The sequence below is a fragment of the Paramisgurnus dabryanus genome, chromosome 22 (assembly GCF_030506205.2).
Source record: "Paramisgurnus dabryanus chromosome 22, PD_genome_1.1, whole genome shotgun sequence".
Classification (NCBI taxonomy): Eukaryota; Metazoa; Chordata; class Actinopteri; order Cypriniformes; family Cobitidae; genus Paramisgurnus; species Paramisgurnus dabryanus.
The window spans coordinates 12,587,673-12,611,993 of NC_133358.1; the positions used below are offsets into that span (position 1 = coordinate 12,587,673).

General features: G+C 36.8%; 1 protein-coding gene across 10 annotated transcripts in view; it reads right to left on the reverse strand.

Annotated features, from left to right (window-relative positions):
- Positions 1–3,534: 3,534 nt before the first annotated feature.
- hecw1a (HECT, C2 and WW domain containing E3 ubiquitin protein ligase 1a) overlaps positions 3,535–24,321 on the reverse strand; it is a 75,348-nt gene continuing 54,561 nt past the window's right edge. For all 10 annotated transcript variants that reach the window (XM_065294814.2, XM_073813203.1, XM_065294815.2 and 7 more), the window contains 16 exons: positions 23,677–23,798; positions 22,138–22,323; positions 21,482–21,616; positions 21,126–21,231; positions 19,923–20,019; positions 19,258–19,341; positions 16,909–17,015; positions 16,005–16,119; positions 13,667–13,780; positions 12,713–12,865; positions 10,497–10,595; positions 10,274–10,403; positions 9,928–10,074; positions 9,625–9,739; positions 5,049–5,247; positions 3,535–3,911 (listed from right to left, as the gene is read on the reverse strand). In XM_065294814.2, coding sequence (XP_065150886.2) covers positions 3,800–3,911; positions 5,049–5,247; positions 9,625–9,739; positions 9,928–10,074; positions 10,274–10,403; positions 10,497–10,595; positions 12,713–12,865; positions 13,667–13,780; positions 16,005–16,119; positions 16,909–17,015; positions 19,258–19,341; positions 19,923–20,019; positions 21,126–21,231; positions 21,482–21,616; positions 22,138–22,323; positions 23,677–23,798 — 2,021 coding nt within the window. In that variant the 3' untranslated portion in view covers positions 3,535–3,799. The remainder of the gene's footprint in view (positions 3,912–5,048; positions 5,248–9,624; positions 9,740–9,927; positions 10,075–10,273; positions 10,404–10,496; positions 10,596–12,712; positions 12,866–13,666; positions 13,781–16,004; positions 16,120–16,908; positions 17,016–19,257; positions 19,342–19,922; positions 20,020–21,125; positions 21,232–21,481; positions 21,617–22,137; positions 22,324–23,676; positions 23,799–24,321) is intronic.

Here is a 24,321-nt window from a genome sequence, read left to right on the forward strand (position 1 = left end):
TTAATCATATACCTTTAAATATTTAAGATGTTAGCCTAATTATTTACAAAATTTAATTTCAAAAGATAATAAATGCACCTTGTGGTGACATCAAAATAAGTACTTGGTTTTCTTCTGGGAACACGTATTTACTTTCAAAACCATCTAAAGTCAGCAAATCACAAACAGCTTGTGCTTTCTGAATACTTAAGACCACTGGTGTGAGGCCCTCTAGTGTTTCAACTGTGTAATGATGACTTCAAGTTTGTGTATTGGCACTGTATTTACGGTAGGGATTTACCAACAACCCATCATTTAACTATGTTCTCACCACTTTTGCTGAGATTATCAGTAGCCATGATTAATGTGTCCCCTACTTTTCAAATCATTTCCAGTCCTCTGTGTACAGTTTGCAAGTTAAGCAAAGAAATTACGAAGGGTAATTTATTGACATTTATGTACAGTGTGGGCCAAAAACAAAGCAAGGGGAAAGGCCCAAAAATGTTAAAAGCAAAGTTTGCTCATGTAGAAGAGATGGGCTTGATGTCAGAAAAAAACAAGACTGACAGTAATTTGTCTTCTTGCAGAATCTATTTACATATTTCAAATAATAACATTATCATTCTTCATTGCAGGTAAAGTTTTTTTTGTATAAGCATTATTTTTAACTCATAGCTGTATATAAAAAGAATAGAAAATACAAAATTGCAAACAAATAAAAATGATATAAATACATCAATATAACATTAACTCAACAGTAAACAACAGCAAATGACCAGCCACCTTACAATTTCTGTTAAAGATCATTAAAACAAGCATTATGCAGTTTAATCCACAAATTAAATGAACAACCCTCCAAAAGGTGGACCCTTCGGAAAACATACTTTCTTTCAACTCAATTACATCCCATTTTAAGTCAGTTACATTATTCAGGACGATATCAATGAACCATGCAACAGTGTCATGGGTCTCATAAAAAAAAAACATACTGATAAGAATGTATACTTTGTAATTCACTGTAAGGTCCTTTGGATACTAGTGTCTGCCAATGCTTTAATGTAAATAATACAGTGTAAGAGCTTGCATGCATTAAAATGGCAGATCCCACGCTACAAAAAGTAACCCATGGGCTTTGTCTCTTTTTGTGGTTGACAGAATGATGCGTTTTAATGGTTGTATTAAAAAAAAAAAAAAAATTAACAATTGAATTTTTAAATAAAATTAAAGAGTAACTAAACCCCAAACCAACTTTTTTTAGTTAATGATCTGTAAGAATGACGCTTTATTAGTGCTGTTCATTGATTTTAGTAAGTTTTTTGACATTTGGATATAAAGTGTTTCAATACTACAATATATGGTGTAAAAACGTCTGAGTGCTGCCCTCTTGAGGTTGAACGGTGGCTACTGCAGTTGAATTTTCCTATTGGATGTTGGGTCCAAGAAATGACTCGTGACGTAAGCAGGTTCAAGCTCACCACGCCCTTGTTACGATCTCACCACACACTTGATACGAGCTTAGTTCGTCCCCTCTATCTCCGTTGGGATCTGCCCACTTTTCTTGCATTTTTCAAATATTGCAGTGGGTGGAGTCAGGCTCTGACCAGGGGTTTAGTTACGCTTTAAAATTATTAATTGACTTAAACTTAATTTTGTCACGTATCCTCTACATAAAGTTGTTTTGATATTTGCTGTTGCATATGTGTACCAGAGGAAACATAACATATAAAAATTGCTTACTTAATGTTTTAAAGCAACACATTTTCTCAATTTTTTAAGTAAAGTCAACTTACTATTTTTAGAGTGTGTATTTGTATGATAGCTGCATATTGCAATAGAAGCTGTGGAACAATCCATTATAATATCATTCAACTGGTTAATAAAAAGATCAAATGAAATGTGAGATCTCAACATCCATGAGTTCGCAACAAAATTAATTGCATTAAGAATAATTAATCTTACAACTAGGGTTTAAGGACGATTTCATCCCAGGCCCTAAAAAAAGAACTGGAGGCATTGTTGAGACAGTTCATGAGTTATTTCTTTGGCCAGACAGACCCTGGTATCTGATGAGCTTTATGTTGCTAATTGGTAAAGTCAGTTACATCACCCACGTCAATTGTGTGTCCATGTGTACTTCCTATTTTAAACTTAAGCACTCAGCATATTAGCAGACCAGAGAAAGGGAGGTAAGTGAAGTTAAGTTTAACATCTACACTCCTAAATCAGTAAATAAAATTATGAGTTTGGTGTAAGGTGCATCTTCTTAAAGGAGACATTTCACAAGACATTTTTAAGCTGTCAAATAAATCTTTGGTGTCCTCAGAGTACGTATGTGAAGTTGTTTTTGGGTGTGTCCTTTTAAATAAGAAAGAGCTGATCATGCACTAAATGGCAGTGCCGTGGTTGGATAGTGCAAATGAAGGCGCAGTATTATCCCCTTCTGACATCACAAGGGGAACCAAATTTCAATGATATATTTTTCACATGCTTGCAGAGCATTTCTAGGTTTTTTCACATTTTCTAGGTTGATTGAAGCACTACGGACCCTGTTATAGCACTTAAACATGGAAAAATCAGTTTTACATGATATGTCCCCTTTAAACGTACTGGAGTCACAATGCAATGTTCGAAATAGCATACTACCATACGATCTGTAGTACTTTTGCAGTAAATACTATGTATACTGTGCAAAGGAGGACATTGACATATATTTGAGATTCATGTTTGATGGTTATATATTAATAATAATATAAATATATTGTATTTAATGTTTACAAGTATGTTATGTTTAAATATGAATAAATTTACTGTGAATTTACATGGAAACCTCTCACTGAATTATAATACGGTTTAGAACTAGCATACTAAAGCAGATTACTGTTTGAAAAAGTATATTTTTTGTACTTAGTGTACCGTTTTACATGCTAAAATATACAGTAGTAACTAGTATGCTAGTATTCCATTTCAAACATAGACAGTGAATAAATCAGACATAAGGTCGGTCCCATTTTGTAGTGTAAAGAGCATCTAGTAGCCAGTGAAGAAAATCAGCGAGACACAGTGCATTATGGGTAGTAAGAAACATAAAATTTGTGGAATATTGGACACATCTGCGTTCAGTGGGTGGAGCTAAATGCTTGTATTGTTTTCTGCATAAAATAATCCAAGACAATGTAAAGAACATTATGTGAAAATATAACCATGATATCTTTGAAAGTAAGATCATGAAATCAATGTAAAATCAAACTTTGATGTGTGTTAAACCAGAATTTGATTTTGAGGGTCACCATTTGGGAAGCATCTGTAGTAGCTACTGTATAGTAGCTCCTCAATACAAAATCTCTCAAAGTAATGTAAAGGTAAACAATTTGTTGTCCTTTTGAGTTTAATAAATAGATATCTTAAAAGGTTTAGAGCCAGGAAAGGTGTTGGACGTCATAGCAGATGTTACTTTACAGTTGGTGTGCATTGCAACAATCTAAGAGAGAGGGTACTGTGATGATGCATAACCGGGAAAGTTATGCTGAAGACAAATACGACCCAGTGGCTACTCGGTCTGTCCAGTAGGCTGGAGTTGAGTTTTTACTATTGCATACATACAGTAACGGTCCTGCCATCATATTTCCACAATGACTGAATACTATATACAATACTATATTTTGTGTTTTTGGTGCAGAAACATGCTAGTCATTTTAAACAAAACATTTCATGAAATCCAAGGATATATTTTCTTTAAAAATCTCTATAAAGTCCCTTGTGGATTTAGGTATTGAAAATGTAATAGATTTGTTAAAAAAAACTGTAGGTGCCCTGCATGTCTTTACTCTAATCCAAAGCTACTGGTCTCCTCCACAGCGGTTAAGAGTTTCTCATATAGCATGGTGTATGATGGGTAAGGAGGCAGGTCTAGACGATTGAAGCATGTGTGTGCCCTGAAAGAGACAAAAAAGGTTGAAATGTGTTTATCTGCCATGTCTTGGCATAGGCAGTATATAACAGAAATTGAACCTTATAAGTACACTAACACGCATTCCTATTAACAGTACAGTACAATACCATGCACCAAATCTGTACTGAAAACACACCAATGCAACTATAAAGCCCACTGTCGACCATTACCCAACAGTATATGAGATTTTAGCAAATCGAAGGACCAGGTGGCTTTTTGGACAGGGTCAGCAATCTTTGATGGATTTTTACTGACCTTGTCACAATGCCTTCTGGGATTGCGGTCTTCATGAATGAGACAAACAATGGGAAGGTCACTACTGTAGAGCTTAAATGTCCTTTTCTTTAAACTGTCTTTTAGCCCATTGGATATTAAGCAGCAAAGCATGTTAAACTGTAAATTGGTTAAGTTGGAAACAATTTCACAGCCTTACAGCCACATCATCCGTGCCTGTCAAAGCAAAAAACCCATATTCATACTGACAAACCATGTGAAATTCTGAAGCTGAGTGAGGCATCTGTATCCTATCCATCATATTGTCCTTATTTTATTTAGCTCTGTCCGCTGACGCTGTGTACACACAATGTCAAATTCAAAGCCGTTCTCACCCTGACAGAGAAATATGAGCCTGTGCTTTAGCGCTGACAGCACCCGGCTTTGATCCGTATTCCCTCCTGTTTGCCAAAAGTACAAGGTGCAATGGAATTTCAAGGTGAAACATCGGAGGCAAATCAACCCTGAGTGAGCATCCCAGTCTGACAGTGAAATTTCATTCTGTAATCTCAGGTAACTTTATTTCCAGGTCTAAAAAGTATAAAAAGGCATACATTTTTGACCTTTAGCAAAAATATGCATTTAAAATAAGAGTGGCTTTCCCTCATGGGAAAAATGTATGTAAGTGATTTTGTTTATAGGTGCACAAGCTTCCTTTCTTTAAAAAAAAATGTTGGCTCAGGAAAGAAAATTGCTTTTGACAAAAATGTAATCAGGTCTGTAACACCAACCCTAAAACTTTGCCTACCTCATGTATGAATTTACTAGCGTAAATGTACCAGTTTATTAGTTTCGTTTATTTACAGTTTTGCATGCAGAATATGTGTTATCTTTCACAATACTATACCTTGGCAGAGAGGTGATCTTTCCCCACTTTTCAATGCAGAAGCGTCGCAGGCCGTTGCTCCCACGTAGTGCTGCGAAACCCTCATAGGGAACACTGGATGTCCCAGTCACAAACTGCAGCAGACGCAGCCTCTGTTCATTATTGAAACGCTCCACCGCAGCCCAGAACCATCGCATCACAATGTGCCCATTATGATAACCTGGAGGGTGGTGGTGATAAGTGAAGTTAAAGGTGGGTCACACGAAATCAAGGTGAATGTCATAAAAAACAGTTAGTCTTTATAACAGTGGTGGCCGGTGACTTCTTTTTGAAAACATATGTAAACATATGTGCATCACGCGTCATTTCAAAATACGACACTTGGAAAGGGAAAGGGGGTTTTACTATTGGCATCATCAGGTTATGATAAAAGAGATGCTTACGTTTGCCAGATACTCGCTTAATCTCATGTGTAAACACAGTTTAGTGTTAAGTCAGAATATTTTGTGAATGTGAGCGTCTCTTTTATCATAAACCCTTTTGACGCATGTGCAGCAGGCAGATATTTTGACATGAAGCATGATGCACATAGGTTCACATGACGCACCGAACACATATTTTGACATGACGAGCCACACACGACACTTTGAACACATATTTCAAATTTGTGCCCCTCAGAAGAGAAGTCACCGGCTGCCACTGCCAAATTATGACTAGCAAGCATTTTGATATGATATAACATAAGGTATTTTAGTATTGCAAAACTTACATTCCATTTATGAAACGACAAAGAAAATAAAACATATTTAAAAAACATAAAACATGTTTTTATGATACATTCAATTTGGGGTGGGTCCTGAGATACCCCATGAGGGTCCTAAAAAATAAAAGTTTGGCAACCCTTGGTCTACTTTTCTCTCAACTTAGTTGCTATTTTTATTGATTTCATTCACACTGCATTCTGGGATAGACTTTACTGTGATGATGCCAATAGTGAAAACTTCTGGAAAAGTCAGAATGCTGCCTATGATGCCTTTGACAATATACTCTAGGTTGCCATCTCATCACAAAAATACTTGTAAAAGTGTAGGCTAGCCAAAGATAGACAGACCCATTCGGCAAAAAAAAAAAATTTAAATATATTTTTTAATATATTTCAAAACGGCCAAGAAATATATTTGCTGAAATATATTTTGGAATATGTTTACAAAAATATATTTTTCACAGATATATTTTTGGCAATTTTTTTGTATATTTATCTGTATATAAGTAAATAAATTGTAAAGCATAAAAAAATACATTAAGCCCATATATTTCAATGCAAGGAAATATATATTCACTTCGTATTGGAAGAAAAACTTAGTTTATGTTAAATAAAATAAAATAAAATAAAATAATAATAATAAAATAAAAAAATTAAAATTAAATATATTTTCAACTTCAAAAATAAACTTTATACAATTTACTTGTATTTATCATATATTTTTATTAATATGTTTATATATTTATTATATATTTTTTGCCATATGGGATGCAAAATTAGAAATGTATTTGCTTGCCCTTGAAATACATTTTGAAATATATGTTGATATATGAAGGTTAAAACTAAATATATTTCCAAATTCAATTTTTTTTTGCCATATGGGGATGTCTGCACCTGGTTCAGATAGAAAAGGAGAGAAAAGAAAATGCTCCCCAAAATATAGGCCCTTCAAGGGTGTCTATTTGACTGCAGCTGAACGGAGGTTGACACATCATAGGCTATGCAAGATTCAAGTGAGGTCATCTTGACAATATGAAACCACTATACTGCAGGGTAATTTGAAATTCTACATGGTTCACTCGTTATGCTTTCAATGTCAACAGTTCAGTTCAGGGTAAAGAACTGTAATATAAACAGATGGGATACTTGTTTTGGCGTTAGTGGTGAGATCAAATCTTATTGATCCAACAAAATCTGAAATGCAATCACAGCAGAGTATTTCATAGTTTAATCTGGGTCAGGTGAGCATACTAGCGGTTAAAATATACTATGTTCATATACTACAGAACATATGAAGAGATTGGTTCCAAAACGCGATAATTAAAAAAAATTTTACCGCCAGAATCAGTATTGGATCAGGTCAGTATAAAAAGTAAATTTTTAATTTTAAGCTAAATCTGATATCAGCCTTGTCATCTTTTCTTCCTTTTTCCAAACCACGATAAACGTCAGTCTTCCTTCTCTGCAGAATTCAATAAATCTGCTCAACCAATCACAGCGCACCATCCCATGCATTGTGTTTTCCTCATCTACTTTGTACTTTGTGACCAACAAACAAACAAAAACAAAATAATAATTTTGATGGCATTGATAAACCTGTGGTGGTTTTCTGTGACGGGAAAGAAATGTAAGCCATCAACATCTAATAATTTACACAAGAGGCACTCGGCCAAAGGAAAAATGCCGGCTGTTGCTTGTTCTCACACGACGGCATCAAGCTTCTGTCAGGCTAACACATTGACTCCAGGGGATCTTATGAAAAACTTTACATTATTCTACTCGAGGTCAACGAAAATCGAGCAGGACCAAAACATTTTACAGCTGATCACTGTCAAAAAAGTTCAGCGACGACGTCCCAAGGATGACAGTGTTCTTAATATGACAAAGTAAGTGTTTAATGCCATTAAAGGTATAGCGGAAGATTTTTCCGAATTATTTAAAAGAACCGCCCCACCATATTTTTTAAAAAATGCACACGCAACACTCTCCCTCCTCCCGAGAGGGAACGCCTGTTAAACGCGTGCACGAGACAGAGAGAGAGCATGCATGAGCTCAGTTCTTCTCTTCGCTCTGTTTACAAGTTGCTGTCGACATGTTTACCGTGTCTGTGCGGTTCGTGATTCGTGCCAGGGCTAGCATCGCTAATCATCAACTTTTACTAGCAGTGATTTTAAATAGATTTCTCCAAATAGCATGACAAAATGTACCTTTCCAGTAGAAACTTCGCGTGGGAAGCCCAACCTGTCCTTTTAGCTCACGCCAGCGGCCAGCGTGTGAAATAGTCTCACATAAACACCCTGGTCTTGTTTCTTTCTTTATAGTCCTTTCTCTTCTTGTCATACAATTCATAGACACTTTTTTCTCTTGCGAAAAAAACACAGTGAGAACGCGACCTTCAATGAATGGTTGAAACCGTAGCACAACACACATACACGTGAAAGTGCGCATGTGCAGAAAGCGAACCTAGATGCGAGCACGTACGACGGTTATACGTCAACATATAATCAGAATGATTGACATCTGGGATGACCAATAATAGAGGTGATCCACCCGGAAAACGAAAATCTTCCGCTATACCTTTAATGTTTATTTTTTAATCAGTGTATACCACTAGTCAACTAAATGAATATAACATGGCAACGATAAATGCACATTTATATACTGATTCAATAGATTTATAGCATTTTGAAAAAAAGGATTTCTTTAATTTTGCTGAATTTATTGCGTTTTGGAACCAAACTCCTTGTACAGTCAGCTCCATAAATATTGGGACAGAGGCACATTTTGTGTTATTTTAGCTGTTTAACAAAATGTAATCCAGTTACAGTCATATTATATTATATTGGCTTACAGCATACACTCTCAGCTTTATTTTGAGGGTATTCACATCCAAATTGGCTGAAGGATTTAGGAATTACAGCTGTTTAATATGTAGCTCCCCCTTTTTAAAGGGGTCAAAAGTAATGGGACAGTTGACTTAAAAGCTGTTTTATGGACAGGTGTTCTCTATTTGTTAAATAATTTCCTCATGAATGACAGATGTTAAAGGTCTGAAGTTGATTTTAAGTGTGACAATTGCATTTGAAAACTGTGGCTGTGAACCTAAATCATTCGGTTCAGGGACATCTCCATGCAAGTTATACAGACCATATTTAGGTTTCAAAAACACAACAAATCCATCAGAGAAATAGCAGGAATATTAAGAGTGGCCACATCAACAATCTGGTACATCCTGATTAAAAAAAACAACACACTGGTGAGCTCAGCAACATACAAATCCTTCCCTGCCATTGACGAGATTTTTCGTCTTTCCGCAACAGTATTGTATTGAATACCGCTATTATCCACCATGTGGCGCCCTTCCACAAATTTTTAAACCCGGAAGTATTGCTCTATGGCAAGCGGCGAATGTACGTGTCTGTTTTAAAGATCGCTCTGAATGGGATCTCTATGAAAAGTCCGTCACAAAAATGGAATTATCTCTGCTTTTTGCTCAAAATGTGGTGTTTTTGCAGAAACCTACCCATATTCAAAAGCTGATTACAAAAGAACTACTGAAGGTAGGATGAAAGTTTTGTTTGTTTGTTTGAAAGCAGAGGGTCTGTTCTTTCATTTGGTATATTGTATGTTTATATATTTAAAGAAGAACATTTTCTGGAAGGCATTAAAATTTTGTGAAAATCATGAAAAACACTGGCGCTGGCTGGCAACTTTTGTAAAAAACGCTGGCGGTGAAAGAGTTAAATCTGGAACTTCAAAAGAAAGAGCAACTAACCAAATGCAAAGCTGTCACCATGTCATTAGGTAAGTTTTGGATAAAGCAGTATTTTTTACCTCCTCTATATTCTGTATTGGATCTCCAGTCGTTCAAATCGATCTCAGCCGTCCCTGCGATAACCAACTCCAGCTCACGAGCATCGAACACTGAAACCAGACGAGAGTCTACAACCTACATTGAAGCACAAAAATAATTAAAAACACATTTGACATTCCAGTTAAATGTGAAAATTTAAAAAGAACAGTTTTGTTGGTCCAGGCAAAAAGGCCTCAAAAGACATTTTAACAAGTTTACCTCTTTAGTCAATCATTTAAACCAAGACTAAAACTGATTAAAATAAAGCAACCAGCTTAACACACCTCATAGAAACCTCTTACAAGGGCTTCGGTCTGTTGTACCACACCTCTCTCCACCCTCCATCTGGCCATGCGCTCAATGTACTCCTTCTTATTCTTCTCTGTAACCTGAATGTTGGAGCCTCCCGACTTCAGTTCTCTTTCTGTCACCTGTTGAGACGTCAAACAAGTTATATCCTGGACCTTAGAAGCAACAGGCTTATGTTACTAAAATATATCTGAAATGAGCAAGTATGCATCCTGAGCCACCTCTGCATATTGTTAACAATGTGGTTACTTTGTGGCTCGACCAATGACATTACTTTGGAGTTTATTAAACCAGTGGATGAGAGGATGTAGTGTCTAGCACCTGTCCAAAGACCTCCTCATTCACTGTGAAGGTCAATTCCAGGATTTCTGTGATGTCATTGTCCTTCATCCACTGTAAGCTCTGGTGAAACTCCTCATCCAGGTATTCCAAATCACTCAGATCTGTCACTCTACAGGCAGATATAAAACATGCACCCGATCAAAAGTCATCATTTTACATTCTGGCGTCTTTATTGTAAAATCAATGAACCATTGAGACTTACAATCTTAGTAGGGCCTTGTAAAATGGACGGGTGAAGAAAGCATCTAAAAGATACTGGTGGATCAGTGCCAGCCCCAATATTCGGCCGCTAAAACGAAACCTGTAAGGTTATATCAAAACATAAATTAATTACACTAGTCTTGGACGGTGAGACGTTGCCTATTGGCTAGTCTGGTGCCCTTATTGCGACTCATTCTGGTCATGAACTGCAAACTGTCTACACATTTCTAAATATATGCGTAAAATATTTTAATGGGGCATGGAATGCACATAAGCTTTATCTTGGCCTTCCGAATCTGCTACGCTCCTCCTGCTGTTGCTGCTGGCATGAGTAAAGGCTTTTGCTGAAACATAATTACAGGGAATAGAAATATTTGCTTTTCTGCAGGGAAATAGGGAGAACCACTGTAACAGATCTGGGCAGGTGGTGCTGGGGAGGAGGGGGGCTAGGAATGATCCCATTTCTCACTGCATTGAAATAAACGAAGACAAAACGGAAATATAGGTCATGTTGATACACTCAGAAAAAAGGACAAACGTTGTCATTTGGACGGTACCTTTAAAAAGGTCCTACAGGGTTCCCACACCTTAGTTAACTTCAAGGACCTTTCAAGGACTTTTTTAGGTCCAATGACCTCAAATTCAGGGACTAAATGTGGGGACACATTTCAAGTGTGAGCAAGGTTACATCGTGTTACCTTTTAAGATACATTGTTACAGTTCCCTTTCAAGGGAACTCGCGCTGCGTCACTGCGGTGACACTTTGGGGATGCCTTCAGGAGAAAGTGCGTCTGAATGTGTATATCAAATTCAACCAATGGTGAGGCTTAACGAGAAAGACAGGGTGATGCGGGAGCCAGGAAGTATATCGCTATCCTAGCGATGCAGGAAGTATGGCAAGGGAGACGCACCGTCTCGTTCCCTTCTCAGGGAGCAATAGTTACATACGTAACCCGAGACATTTTCATGTGTCAAACACAACTATGCAAAAAAGCATTTTGGTATGAATGAACATGCACATACGAAGATATAAGCATTTAAAGCAAACAGTTTAGTACGTGTGCTAAAAAGTCTAGAATTTTTAGGATATTATCCTACACTACAAAGGGAATAATATGGATTTCATGCAACTTCTTGCATAAAACAGATTCAAGCACTTTCAATGACCTGTATCTATGTATGTATATTTTCAAAAACTTCCCAGGGCCTAGAATTTTTTCCCCAGATTCACAAACTTTCAAGGATTTCAAGGACCCCTGGGAACCCTGGACCTAATATGTACCCTTGAGGTACCAATATGCACTTTTTAGGTACAAAGTGTACTTTTTGAAAAGGTACCGCTCCAGTGACAACTTTTGAACCTTCTTGTACCATTTTTTGAGAGTTTAGGAAAGGATGATTGATTGGCTGCACTGGCAGCTTTATGGGAACCAATCAGATGCATTAAACCAGCCAATTAGACTACAGTTATAATATGTGGGTATGCCAACTAAAGACTAATTGTAAAATAGGTTTTGCTATATTCATAAACAACTCGATTTCACAGGTAAACATACTTATTTTACAAGGTGGTGATTTAGCATGAATTAATATGATGTAAATTGTACTAAAATGTACAATTATTAGAATAAAAGGAGAAATTAAGCCACACCCCTAAATGCATATTAATTAGGGTGAAAGCAGATCATACTAAAACATAAGGAGATCGTATAAATTCATACCGTACGGATTTGTCACCTTGTCATAGACAAATATCTGGAAATACACTATCCTGGAAATTATCTTTATATAGAGACTGAGAAGAAACTTTCATTCTGTTTAGTATGCATTTAGTAAGTGTTTATCTTGAATCCCCAAACACAAAGCTTCAATTAAACATTGTAAATCTGACTTACAGTAGCTTCTGTTGGGATGAAGTTCAAAACAAACCTTAAGTATTTGCCTTTGTGTTTACTCATTTAACGCTATAATATGTTTAACAACGGTGCCTTTCTCTCTGTCAGTCAAAATGCCATAATGAGAGACGAAACAAAGACGTAGCGTGACTGTCACTACATGCTTTTCTTCAGAGCTGACCAACCATCATGCAATTCTTCAACCGCACACCACATCAACCAGAGAACTATAAAACTGAACTTCAAAAGCATTCCAAGCCTAAGGAGCAATACAGTAATTAGGTATAAGAACAGAATGATAGTCACAGAAAAAAAATCGTACCATTCTAGATAGTTCTCCACGAATGCAGACATAGGGCTTATCTGCACCGTATACGTGTCATTGGCTGAGTATTCGAACAGGCCGTAGTATGGATTAAACAGCTCCTGAGACAACAGGAAGAAGAATTCCCGCGATGGGCCGCTGTAGTCCAAACTGCGAAGAACATGAATATTACAATAAATGTTTACATTTAGCTTAGGAGTAAATGTGATTCCTCAGAAGTTTGTTTATGTCTGCTCAGCAGACAGGAGTAAATAATAAAAAAGGTAAGTAAATAAAATAAGTTCAAAATCTGAAAAAAAAAACAGGCAAGATTGTATGCTCTCAAGCAGTGGGGGCGTGTCCACTGTCAGCGCTATAACCACGCCCACTCACGAAAGCTGCCATCTCTCTCAATTTTTAAATGTCGCTCCATGTGAATGGATGCTCTGTGGCTCCAGTGCATCATCGAGCCACCGTTTTAACACCCCAAATAATCTTTAACGCAGAAATGTGGAAAAACTGTTCACAATTCAGTACTACATAGTTCACGGTCTTTGCAATGTGTTTCGGCAATACATTTCTAACATTTATTGTGTGTTTAGATGCAATTCTCCAGAATGAATTTACATGGCACGATTTTCCATTAGCTCTTCATTTAATCTCATTGATGTCTATACATATCTGAAATATTAAAGTTTTTTCTTTTTTATGAGAGGTTACTTATCTTAGTATTTCAAAATGAATCACAATTTTACAAAGCAAAATTAGCATTTATACAAACTTCTTTATTGGAGTATCTGGAGGGCTGGATCCCATTTAATTTCGACTATCTGCACTTTCGACAATATGCGCTTTTGTTTCAATTTTTTACATTTAACACAGCATGCAATATTCTGACCCAAACCTTATCAGGACCCATCAGTGTGCTGCAGAAATCTACTTTCAGAAACTTTAAAGCACACTCTTACTTACCCTTCTTCTCCCACAAAGGTGATGTAAAGCTTGTTTCTCTGGAGCTCTTTGCGAGAATACGCCATCACTTGATTAAAAGTACCTTCCAATAATTGATCCCTTCTGATAAGAAGCCTATGACACCACAAAATAACATCATCAATATGATCATCAAAGTTAGGAGAGCCTGTTGAATTCAGAGCTAATTCACTAAGGTTACATGCGCTAGTGTTGTAGTTCTCGATACCAGTCTCTGTCTCGAGACCGGTCTCAAGACCACTTTTTAAAGGTCTTGGTCTCGTCTCGGAATCGACTGCATTTTTACTTGGTCTCGTCTCGGTCTCAGACAAAGAGGACTCAGAATTTTATTTTTAAGACCAGTCAAGACCACAACTAATGGCACATCACAAATGTATTTATCATTAATTTTATGCAGTTTATTCAGGTCTGGCATATGATGTTGGCATTGTTTAAGCTTTGTTTAAGTTTCTCCCAATGACAATTTTTCTAATTTTATTACTAAAAACACCTGCATTGTGTTAAGTGGATGGCAAGCCATGGAAAGACGGTTCATAAATGGTTAAGTTGATTTCAGCTCCTTAGTGTTTGTTCACTTTTATTTGCTTATAGACAAAGACAAATTCCCACATATCTGCAATGCCTTTGATTATTTTATAAACACACACACACTCACGCACGCACACAGACAAGAAGTGCCTAATCATTTTCATATTCCACATTTTATCATAAGTGTTTTAATGCAGTGACTTGCACTGGTCTTGGTCTTGACTTGGTCTCGGCCTGTCTTGGTCTTGACTTGGTCTCGACCCTTTAAAGTCTTGGTCTTGTCTCAGTCTCTGCCTGTCTTGGTCTTGGGCATGACTTGGTCTCGGTTTAGGTGGTCTTGACTACAACACTAACATGCGCTGTATAGTTTCAAATTAAAGTACATTTGTGGGGAAATACATAGAGGGAGAAATAATGTTGTATTTTTGATTTTTTTTGCTCCTGCAGCTCAACTTGCAAAGCATGACCATAGCAGCACAAAGGCCATATAGGTTAGATCCCAGGGAGCACAGATATTGATAAAATGTATACCTTAAATCCACTAGGCATCTGATGAATCATATTGAAATGGTCCTAATATGTTCAATTTAGGTACAGATATGTATACATTTGGTACCAATATGTAACTTTGAAATACTAATACTGTACTGTATGTATCCTTAAAGGAAAATACCACCGTTTTTCAATATTTTTCTATGTTCTTACCTCAACTTAGATAAATGAATACATACATATCATACCTGGAAAAAATTTGCAGCACTTTCAGTAATTTTGACTGAAGTTGGAGCGAGACGGGGAGTAGTTAGGAGTGATGATGTTACTTTTTTGGCAAAAAACATCAAGTTTTATTTTGTGCCACCATACTTACTCGTGTAACTGTCTTTAAATAGGGAAAACATGGAAGTGTTTGGTGGCTTCTAAATTCATCCCTGTTTTGATCCTAAGGAATGAATGGGGCTAGGCTAAATGCTAACACATTCAAAACGCGCTGTACAGAGATTAAGTGCACGCATTGAAAAAAAATAGGTATGTATTAATTCATCTAATTTGAGATAAGAACATCCCAGCTAACACAAAAACATAACTATTACCTAACTTCAACGTAATATGATGACCAGACAGCGAAATTCCTGGATTCGTCGCCTCGATTTAACTTTACAACAGAATCTGCCTGTCGAGGTCACGTTGTGACAACATAATGTATAAAAAGTTTTGTGTTGGTAAGTTTTGTGTAGTGATGGCTACCGCGTAACGTCAGTTTCACTGTGTCGAGATCCCAAAGTGTAGATGTTTCGAAACACTGCTCCGAAATGTGATTCGAAACACCCATGTCACGTGACTATAACTAAACGAAGCGGCGCATTTCACAAGTGTTTCGAAAGGTGTTGTACGTGTCGAATCTGCGTTAGACTCACAGGGTAGGGAAAAAATCTGACAATACCCTATAGATGCGTTTTTGCCCAGATCAAACACTCTAAATTACCAAAAATGACCAATAAATGATGTAACTGGGATGTTGTGTGTTAGCTGGGATAGTAAAATATAAAAAAACAGTGGTGTTTTCCTTTAAGGTACGGTTCTTTGGTACCAATATGTACCTCTGGTGTACTAATACTGTATGAAGTCTTTAGAAACAAGGACTTTTTGAAAGGGTGACAGCTGGGTACATATTTTGACCAGTTTTTCTGACAGTGTGAATGAAAAATCCATGCATTGGGGACCTCACTCTGTCTTTTTCTCCTAGACACATTTGGACCAAAAGAAAAACACACACGGACAAAGACGCACTCACTTAATTTTTCCTGGCCCCTGGCCATAGCCTTTTGCCTCCAACTTCCTGTAAAAATTGCGAAGTTTCGCCTCAAAGTCCCTGCGGTACGGAGCGGGTGCTCTGGCCCTTTGCAAGCCTGTCAAAACACACACATATACACACTTTCAGGCTTTTACATTTTAAAACATCATAGGGTAATACTATAAAAGCCAAAAACATACTTCATTGATTTAATACATCCAATTTATCTAGTGCCCTCAATTTGAAAATAGCAGGAAATGGATCATGCTGTGAAATAATTTCATGTCTACAATATTTTGATATTTCTCATCACTTGTCAAACCCCAGCTATAATAACTTTCCATACAGGCTCATTAAACTTCTGTGCGGCACAGCGGCACATCACCGTAATGAAATTAAGCTTCAAGTCACATCTCCCTGGTGTGCGAGTATACGCGATTAAGATCAAAAAAATGTCCTGCTAAGAGGGATGCCCAAGAGCACAAGTGATTTGTTTCAACAGGAGCCAAGCGGTGGGCTGGCTAAATTGCAACCATGAATATGCGGCAGCAAGCAATTGAACGCTTTGCTTTAAGCACTGATGTGGGAATGATTGCTCCTGCTGTGTTAAGAAAAGAGTTTTGGCACGCACCGCTATACACGAGAGACCGACTCATGTTTCCACGGAAATTTAAATGGCAGTCTGAGAAGTTAACATATGGATGTTTGTTATTACGACTGAGACCAATGGTTTTAAAGACTGGTGTCTAGCCCGTGAGAAACAGTTGTGCGTAAAATCCTTAAAGACCACGCTTGGCTTTGAGGGCACCTACAAGCTGATGTTTTGCAGATGTAACATGTACAGTCTTTCCCTAAAGTGAAAACATAACTCAATGATACACAATTTTAAGAAATGCATTCGTACCAGGTGAGCTCTGCGGTGAGGAGCCAGGAGAGCAGCGTGGAGAGAAACTGAGGCCCGGGTGAAAGGATTGAGGCGGGATGAAGGACATGATCTCCTCCTCAAACAGACTGCCATGATAAATATGAAAAACGTTAACATTCCCTCATGTTGCTCCATACAGTATGTTGGTAAAAATATACAAACCATCTACCAAGACAGAATATAAATAAGTGTGAATGAGACTTCAGTTAACAGCAAGTTTTGGCTTTTAATAGGGGGCATTTTACAAGACTTTTTGAAGATGTTATATAAATCTTGTGTCCCCAGAGTACATATGTGAAGTTCTAGCTCAAATTACTATATAGATAATTTATTATAGCATGTTAAAATTGCCACCTTGTAGGTGTGAGCAAAAATTTGCTGTTTTTGGGTGTCATTTAAAATGCAAATGAGCTGATCTCTGCACTAAATGGCAGTGCTGTGGTTGGATAGTGCAGATTAAGGGGCGGCATTATCCCCTTCTGACATCACAAGGAGAGCCAAATATTAATTAGCAATTTTTTCACATGCTTACAAAGAATGGTCTACCAAAACTAAGGTACTGGGTTGATCTTTTTCACATTTTCTAGGTTTATAGAAGCACAGGGGACCCAATTATATCACTTAAACATGGAAAATGTCCCATTTAGGGATATCTATATATTAGTGTGTTACAAAAAATTCAGAAAATTCCCATTTGGATTTTTATCATGTCATTCGTCCCACCCCTTCCTGTTTTTCAAAGGAAAGTTCCTCAGGATAGTTGTGTGCTCTCAATAGGTAAATACATTTTGTAAATAAATAAAACATTAACAATTCTGTTTGCTTTGTTTATTTTATCTGTTAATATGTTAGCATCTAGTCTGACTAGTATATAGTATTAGTGTTTAAAGAGGCTGACTCGATCAACCCAGTTATAGTCCTGCCTGTTGGTTCATGTGAGTGAACTTAGTATTTTTGTATTGTTTAAATACAAATATCTAAAAATTCTTAAATGAAGATGTATTTTCTTGATAAGCAAAATAACCTAAGAAATTAAGTCTAGTTTTTAGACAAATAATATACAATTTAAGTGAATTTGTGCTTTAAACAAGTAAAAATTTCTGCCAATGTGGCGGAAAAAAAATCTTGAAATAAGTTTACTTTTTTCTTAAACACTTAATTCAAGATTTGTTTTGCTTGTTTTAATCACAAATTCATTTAAATTGTATGTTTTTTGTCTAAAAATAGACTAATTGTCTTTGCTCATTTTGCTCACCAAGAAAATGAATTTAATTTAAGATATTTGTACTGAAAACAAGAAAAAAATAATAAGAAAGTAATTTTTTGAAGTGTAGTCAGTACTAATAGTTTCAATACACTAACACCAAATCTTCACAAAAGTTTACCTTAAAGGATTAGTCCATTTTCTTAAAAAAAATCCAGATAATTTACTCACCACCATGTCATCCAAAATGTTGATGTCTTTCTTTGTTCAGTCTGGAAGAAATTGTGTTTTTTTGAGGAAAACATTCCAGGATTTTTCTCATTTTAATGGACTTTAATGGACCCCAACACTTAACACATAACTCAACACTTAACAGTTTTATTCAACGGAGTTTCAAAGGACTCTAAACGATCCCAAACAAGGCATAAGGGTCTTATCTAGCGAAACGATTGTCATGTTTGACAAGAAAAATAAAAAATATGCACTTTTAAACCACAACTTCTCTTCTTTCTCCAGCTGTGTGATGAGCCAGCGCAACCTCACGTAATTGCATAATGCTGTGGAAAGGTCACGTGTTACATACATGAAACGCACATTTGCGGACCATTTTAAACAATAAACTGACACAAAGACATTCATTAGTATCATTCGACATATAACAACGTCGGAACGGTCCTCTTTCTCCACAATTGTAAACACTGGGGCGTATTTTTCATCAATCCGTGACCTCTTGATGTGATGAAGTTTTGCGTGAGGTCGCGCTGGCGCATCACAGGACCGGATATAGACGAGAAGTTGTGGTTTAAAAGTGCATATTTTTTGTGTCAAAAATGACAATCGTTTCGCTAGACCCTTATGCCTCGTTTGAAATCATTTAGAGTCCTTTGAAACTCTGTTGAAGTGTTGAAGTGTTACGTGTTGGTGTCCATTAAAGTCCATTAAAATTAGAAAAATCCTGGAATGTTTTCCTAAAAAAAAAAACATAATTTCCTCTCGATTGAACAAATAAAGACATCAACATTTTGGATGACATGGTGGTGCGTAAATAGGCAAATAGGATCAAACTCATTCATTCACAAGATCCTCCTACTTATTTGAGAAGAGAGGTCAAGAGGTCAACATACCTTAACAGTATAACCAGGTCTGCGTCACAAGACAGCTTTTCAACACCTTGTGGGCCCTCTGTCCTAATGTAATGGATCTTCTCCCTGACAGGAGACATGCAAGGAGACCACCAAAGACATTTAAACATTCGAGCGATATCATGTTTCAAATCTCATTGCTTTTGTTTTCTATCCAGAGAGGCTGTTGAAAGGTCTGATCTCATGGAGCGTTAATTGCTCTTAAATGTAACAGTAATGCACTTCTCCTTGTTCAATGGAATTATAATAGGCTGAATTGAGGAATGCTTTTAAGATAACATTGCGCGTGCTACATTAGTGAAACAGACCCTGACTTAATGCATGACTTACTGTATATACACAGTTAAATGCTGAGACACGTTGCACTTTTAACCTTTGAAACATCTTGTGTGCCAGACTGTGACTTATTTCTATTTTGCAAATTAGACAGGGAATGTATGTCAATATTTGTACACTGTAAGGGCATGAATGTTGTCTATGTTGCGAGTCAATGTGTGTCTGTACTGCTGAATAGAGAAAAGGTCATAACAAAAATAGAAAAATACAAGAATGTATTTTTTTTGCATATACAGATTTGACCTATACGGTACAATTAAACTAATTTTTAGATGTACGTCGAACACTGTGATCATGTGACATGGCTTCACCTGAGCGTGTGATTTCTGGATAGACTGGGTTGCCGTTCCTGCAGCATGTCTAATATGTTTGGTTGACGAAGGAAAGCCACAATCTTGTCATTGTAAGCTGAAGGAAAAACATACAAAAACTGTAACGTCCAAAACAATTTCTTAAAGGCTTATTGAAAACAATATTAAGGAAACATTTGGCTTTTTAAAAAGAAATTTCTAAAATGTGAGTCGTATTAGCATAGATATACAGGTATACATAGATGTTTCATTCGACCGCTCCATGTATTTAGACGCGTCTGCCGTTTTGGAATGGTACAGATGCAGACATCACATACTATAACATTGCGCAACCTCCGGTTGTAATTACTGCAGTTTATATATATATATATATATATATATATATATATATATATATATATATATATATATATATATATATATATATATATATAATAGATATATATATATATAATAGATATATATAATCTCCTACAAAATAAAAGTATTTTTTCCATAACATGAGTTTGTGCTGTGTGTAATTATTATGTATATATAAATACACACACATTCATGATTGTATTTAAGAAAGATTTACATGTGTATATATTTATTTATATTTTTATATATTCTAAAATATATATAAATAAATAAACAATATTTAAATAAAAATGTCTTAAATGTATATGTATGTGTGTGAGTTTAAATATACATAATATTTACACACATCACAAACTCATATATTATGCAAAAAATTACTTTTATTTTGTATGAGATTAATCTAGATTAATCTATGCCCAGCCCTAATATATATATATTTTCATCTCAAATATAAACATGCGCGGCATGTGTGCTTATCAATAACAGCTACTGCTCACAAACATGGTCAAGCGCAGGGTATGTGTGCTTGTCAACGATGGCATTAAGTTTGCGGAAGTTTTTCGCAGAATTCTGTGGGCGCAGATTCTGTTTGGGCTTGCTAATGAGGCATCTATGTTTATATATCTATGGGTATGAGTGGGAAGTTTTTGCCACCAAATCTGTGCCATGATGTTGCTAAGTTGTTTTTAAACACTGCTGTTCAGCAGCATGGGAGTTCTGGGGGCTTGCTAGATGATTGCCTACTAGCCCACTTTAAAAGTGGGACAACAAATAGCCCATCTCTCTTAAGTTTAAGAGCAATAACCATCACCAGAAGAACAAAGCTTGTGTCTGTTGACTAACCTAGAGGCACTGAATCGGGCTGATACTGACTTCTGATGGAAGCTACGAGACCATTTCCAGGTCTGCTGACCAGTGATGCTCCTCTGCTGCGAGACACCTCAGAAGCCTGAAATAATGTAACACATTAACATAAATATGTGAAATCCAGGCTAGTCTCATAAGTTTGATTTCAATAACTGATTTCACGTTGATTTCATGACCTTACTCAGTCAATATTAAATATATCAAGGCTTCTAACATTATGTAATTTAATGTTATTTAAAACAGTTAATAATACAAAAAATGACTTTTCACATATGTTTGTACAGAATGGGTCACTGTTTATTGTAATCATCTGTGTTTGTGTGCTTTCATACCTCTCCAGCACTATAGCTGCGCAGTCGCTGTAAGTGTTGTCTGTGTGTAAGGTGATTGGGCAGACGGCCGTTCTGAAGGGGAATTCTGGGGTCGATAAAGGTTGTTGCGCGACTGTTGTGGTCCACAAAGAATGACTGGAGGCAAATGAAGCAAAACAACATAAAATACAGAAATAGTCTTTCATGCTCTGCTAAATAAGATAATGGGAAGGGATAACAAAGTCAGCTGGTCATTATGGGAAATAAACCCAGGCAATGTTGTATCATTTGGAATTTATATTGTGATAATGACATTGCATTATCCTGCTCATTAGATGGCTACCCACCAAGTAAATAAATGGACATTAAATATTGATGCGAATAATTTCATTATGTAACAGCCAATTACGGTTTAGCGGTCAGTTTACTAAAATATCTGACTACAGAATGCCACAAATGATAGTAGTACTGCAGAGAGCCTAAAGTTATAAGATTAGGAGCAAATCAAAGTTTTATTGATTTCACTTTATTCTCAATCTTTGACATGACCTCACTCAGTCAATATTTAAGATCAAGGTTGTATTTTCAAAGGATGTTCTTTACATGATGTTATGTAAAAACAGTAGTAGTTTGATTTGATGCTACAAAGCTTTTGATGATACAAAAGTGCTACTAACCTTGCCCTGTGGGTCTGTTTTGATCTCCCAGCCTCTAGGGAGCTCCAGATGAGTATCAGCAAATTTGTTGAGGAAAGTGACAAGGTCGCGGTTGTGTTGATATCGCTCAAAGTTACGCGCGTCTCGGCGTACTTTCAAGATCATGTGCTTCAGACAGGTACTGTTGCTGAACATTCGGTATGCCGCCTGAGAAGAAGAGATCAGCTATAGATGAGACCTCAGTATGATCATTAATAATATTAAGTCATTGCTTTTGTATTTATAATTAAGTTTGGCTTTGTATCCGATTTGAAATTATTCGAGCTTTGTGACATGGTGCATAATCCTGCTGGAAGTAGCCATCAGAGGATGGGTGCATGGTGGTCATAAAGGGATGGACATGGTCAGAAACAATGTCAGGTAGGCAGTGGCATTTAAACGATGCCCAATTGGCACTAAGGGGCCTAAAGTGTGCCAAGAAAACATCCCCCACACCATTACACCACCACCAGTAGCCTGCACAGTGGTAACAAGGCATCATGGATCCATGTTCTCATTCTGTTTACGCCAAATTCTGACTCTACCGGCTGAATGTCTCAACAGAAATCGAGACTCATCAAACCAGGCAACATTTTTCCAGTCTTCAACTGTCCAATTTTGGCGAGCTTGTGCAATTTATAGCCTCTTTTTCCTATTTGTAGTACAGATGAGTGGTACCCGGTGGGGTCTTCTGCTGTTGTAGCCCATCCGCCTCAAGGTTGTGCGTGTTGTGTCTTCACAAATGCTTTGCTGCATACCTCGGTTGTAACGAGTGGTTATTTCTGTCAGAGTTTCTCAGCTTGAAGTCGGCCCATTCTCCTCTGACCTTTAGCATCAACAAGGCATTTTCACCCACAGGACTGCCACATACTGTATGTTTTTCCCTTTTCACACCATTCTTGGTAAACCCTAGAAATGGTTGTGCTTGAAAATCCCAGTAACTGTGCAGATTGTGAAATACTCAGACCGGCCCGTCAGGCACCAACAACCATGCCTCACTCAAAATTGCTTAAATCACCTTTATTTCCCATTCTGACATTCAGTTTGGAGTTCAGGAGATTGTCTTGACCAGGACCACACCCCTAAATTCACATATAAATCAATATCACTCTTCACCTGAAATGCACTAAATCAACCTGCAGCATCCGGCCACAGTCCTGCACTTCCATTTTTAAACCCATTCTAGAAATAATCTCACTTCCACACAGATGAAAAATTCATGAACAATCATCAGTCTTAATCTGTATATTTGCATTAAATAAGCAAAGTACATCTACAGTATAACAATACAATCTCGTGGCAAATACAAGGTGGCTAATTCGTACGACCATTTGTACGTTTTTGTACACTTTGCTTTTGCCCAGTGATAATAGGGTTTTATGTTTTTATATGATTCACTTCATATGAATTTACAAATTAGCCAACTTGTAACATACATACAAATTCCTGTGAGATCAGACTGTCTATGAACACGAAAAGAAACAAAAATACCCACGCTTGAATCTTTGCACTGTGACTTACGTAGTTTGCATGTAGGACAGTGAAGAATTCTGGGTGTGAGACAAACTTCACTGCTGGACTTTGAAGCAACTGGGTGACGTTCTGATTATTCACTGGTGATGGAGAACTTTCTCTTCTCTGATCTACAAACATCACAGTTAAACATATTATTATATGTAAGGGATAATGTAGAGGCAGCCGGTAGTTTAAATTAACATTTTTATCCTTCCGCGAAACTTTGCACAGATGCATAAAATGATCGTAATACCTTATTAAGATCCTCTGCTTCATACTTGTCTGTCTCCATTTTTTCTCTTTTAGCCAGTCTTTGAGAAGTTTTAATGCCCATTCTGTATTTTTTTGTGTGTTGGCTTCGTAGCTGTCACGCTCTATTTTGTCAAGTTCAGTCTCAGTAAGCTCTCTGTGTCATGTCGTTGTATGTTCTTCTATCCACTGTTTAAATGTGTTGTTTTTTCCGTACATGTTAAAATTAATGTCAAAATGTTGTGGTTGTCCAGTGTTTGTCACAAGATGGCGCCAAACAGTAATCTTTATTGGCGCGGAGCGATTTAAATCGTTCAAGTAGTACCGGCTATGCGTTATTATTTTGGAGCGGTTATTATTTGAAAAGAACGAACCTGCAAATGTCTCAACTGACCAATCAGA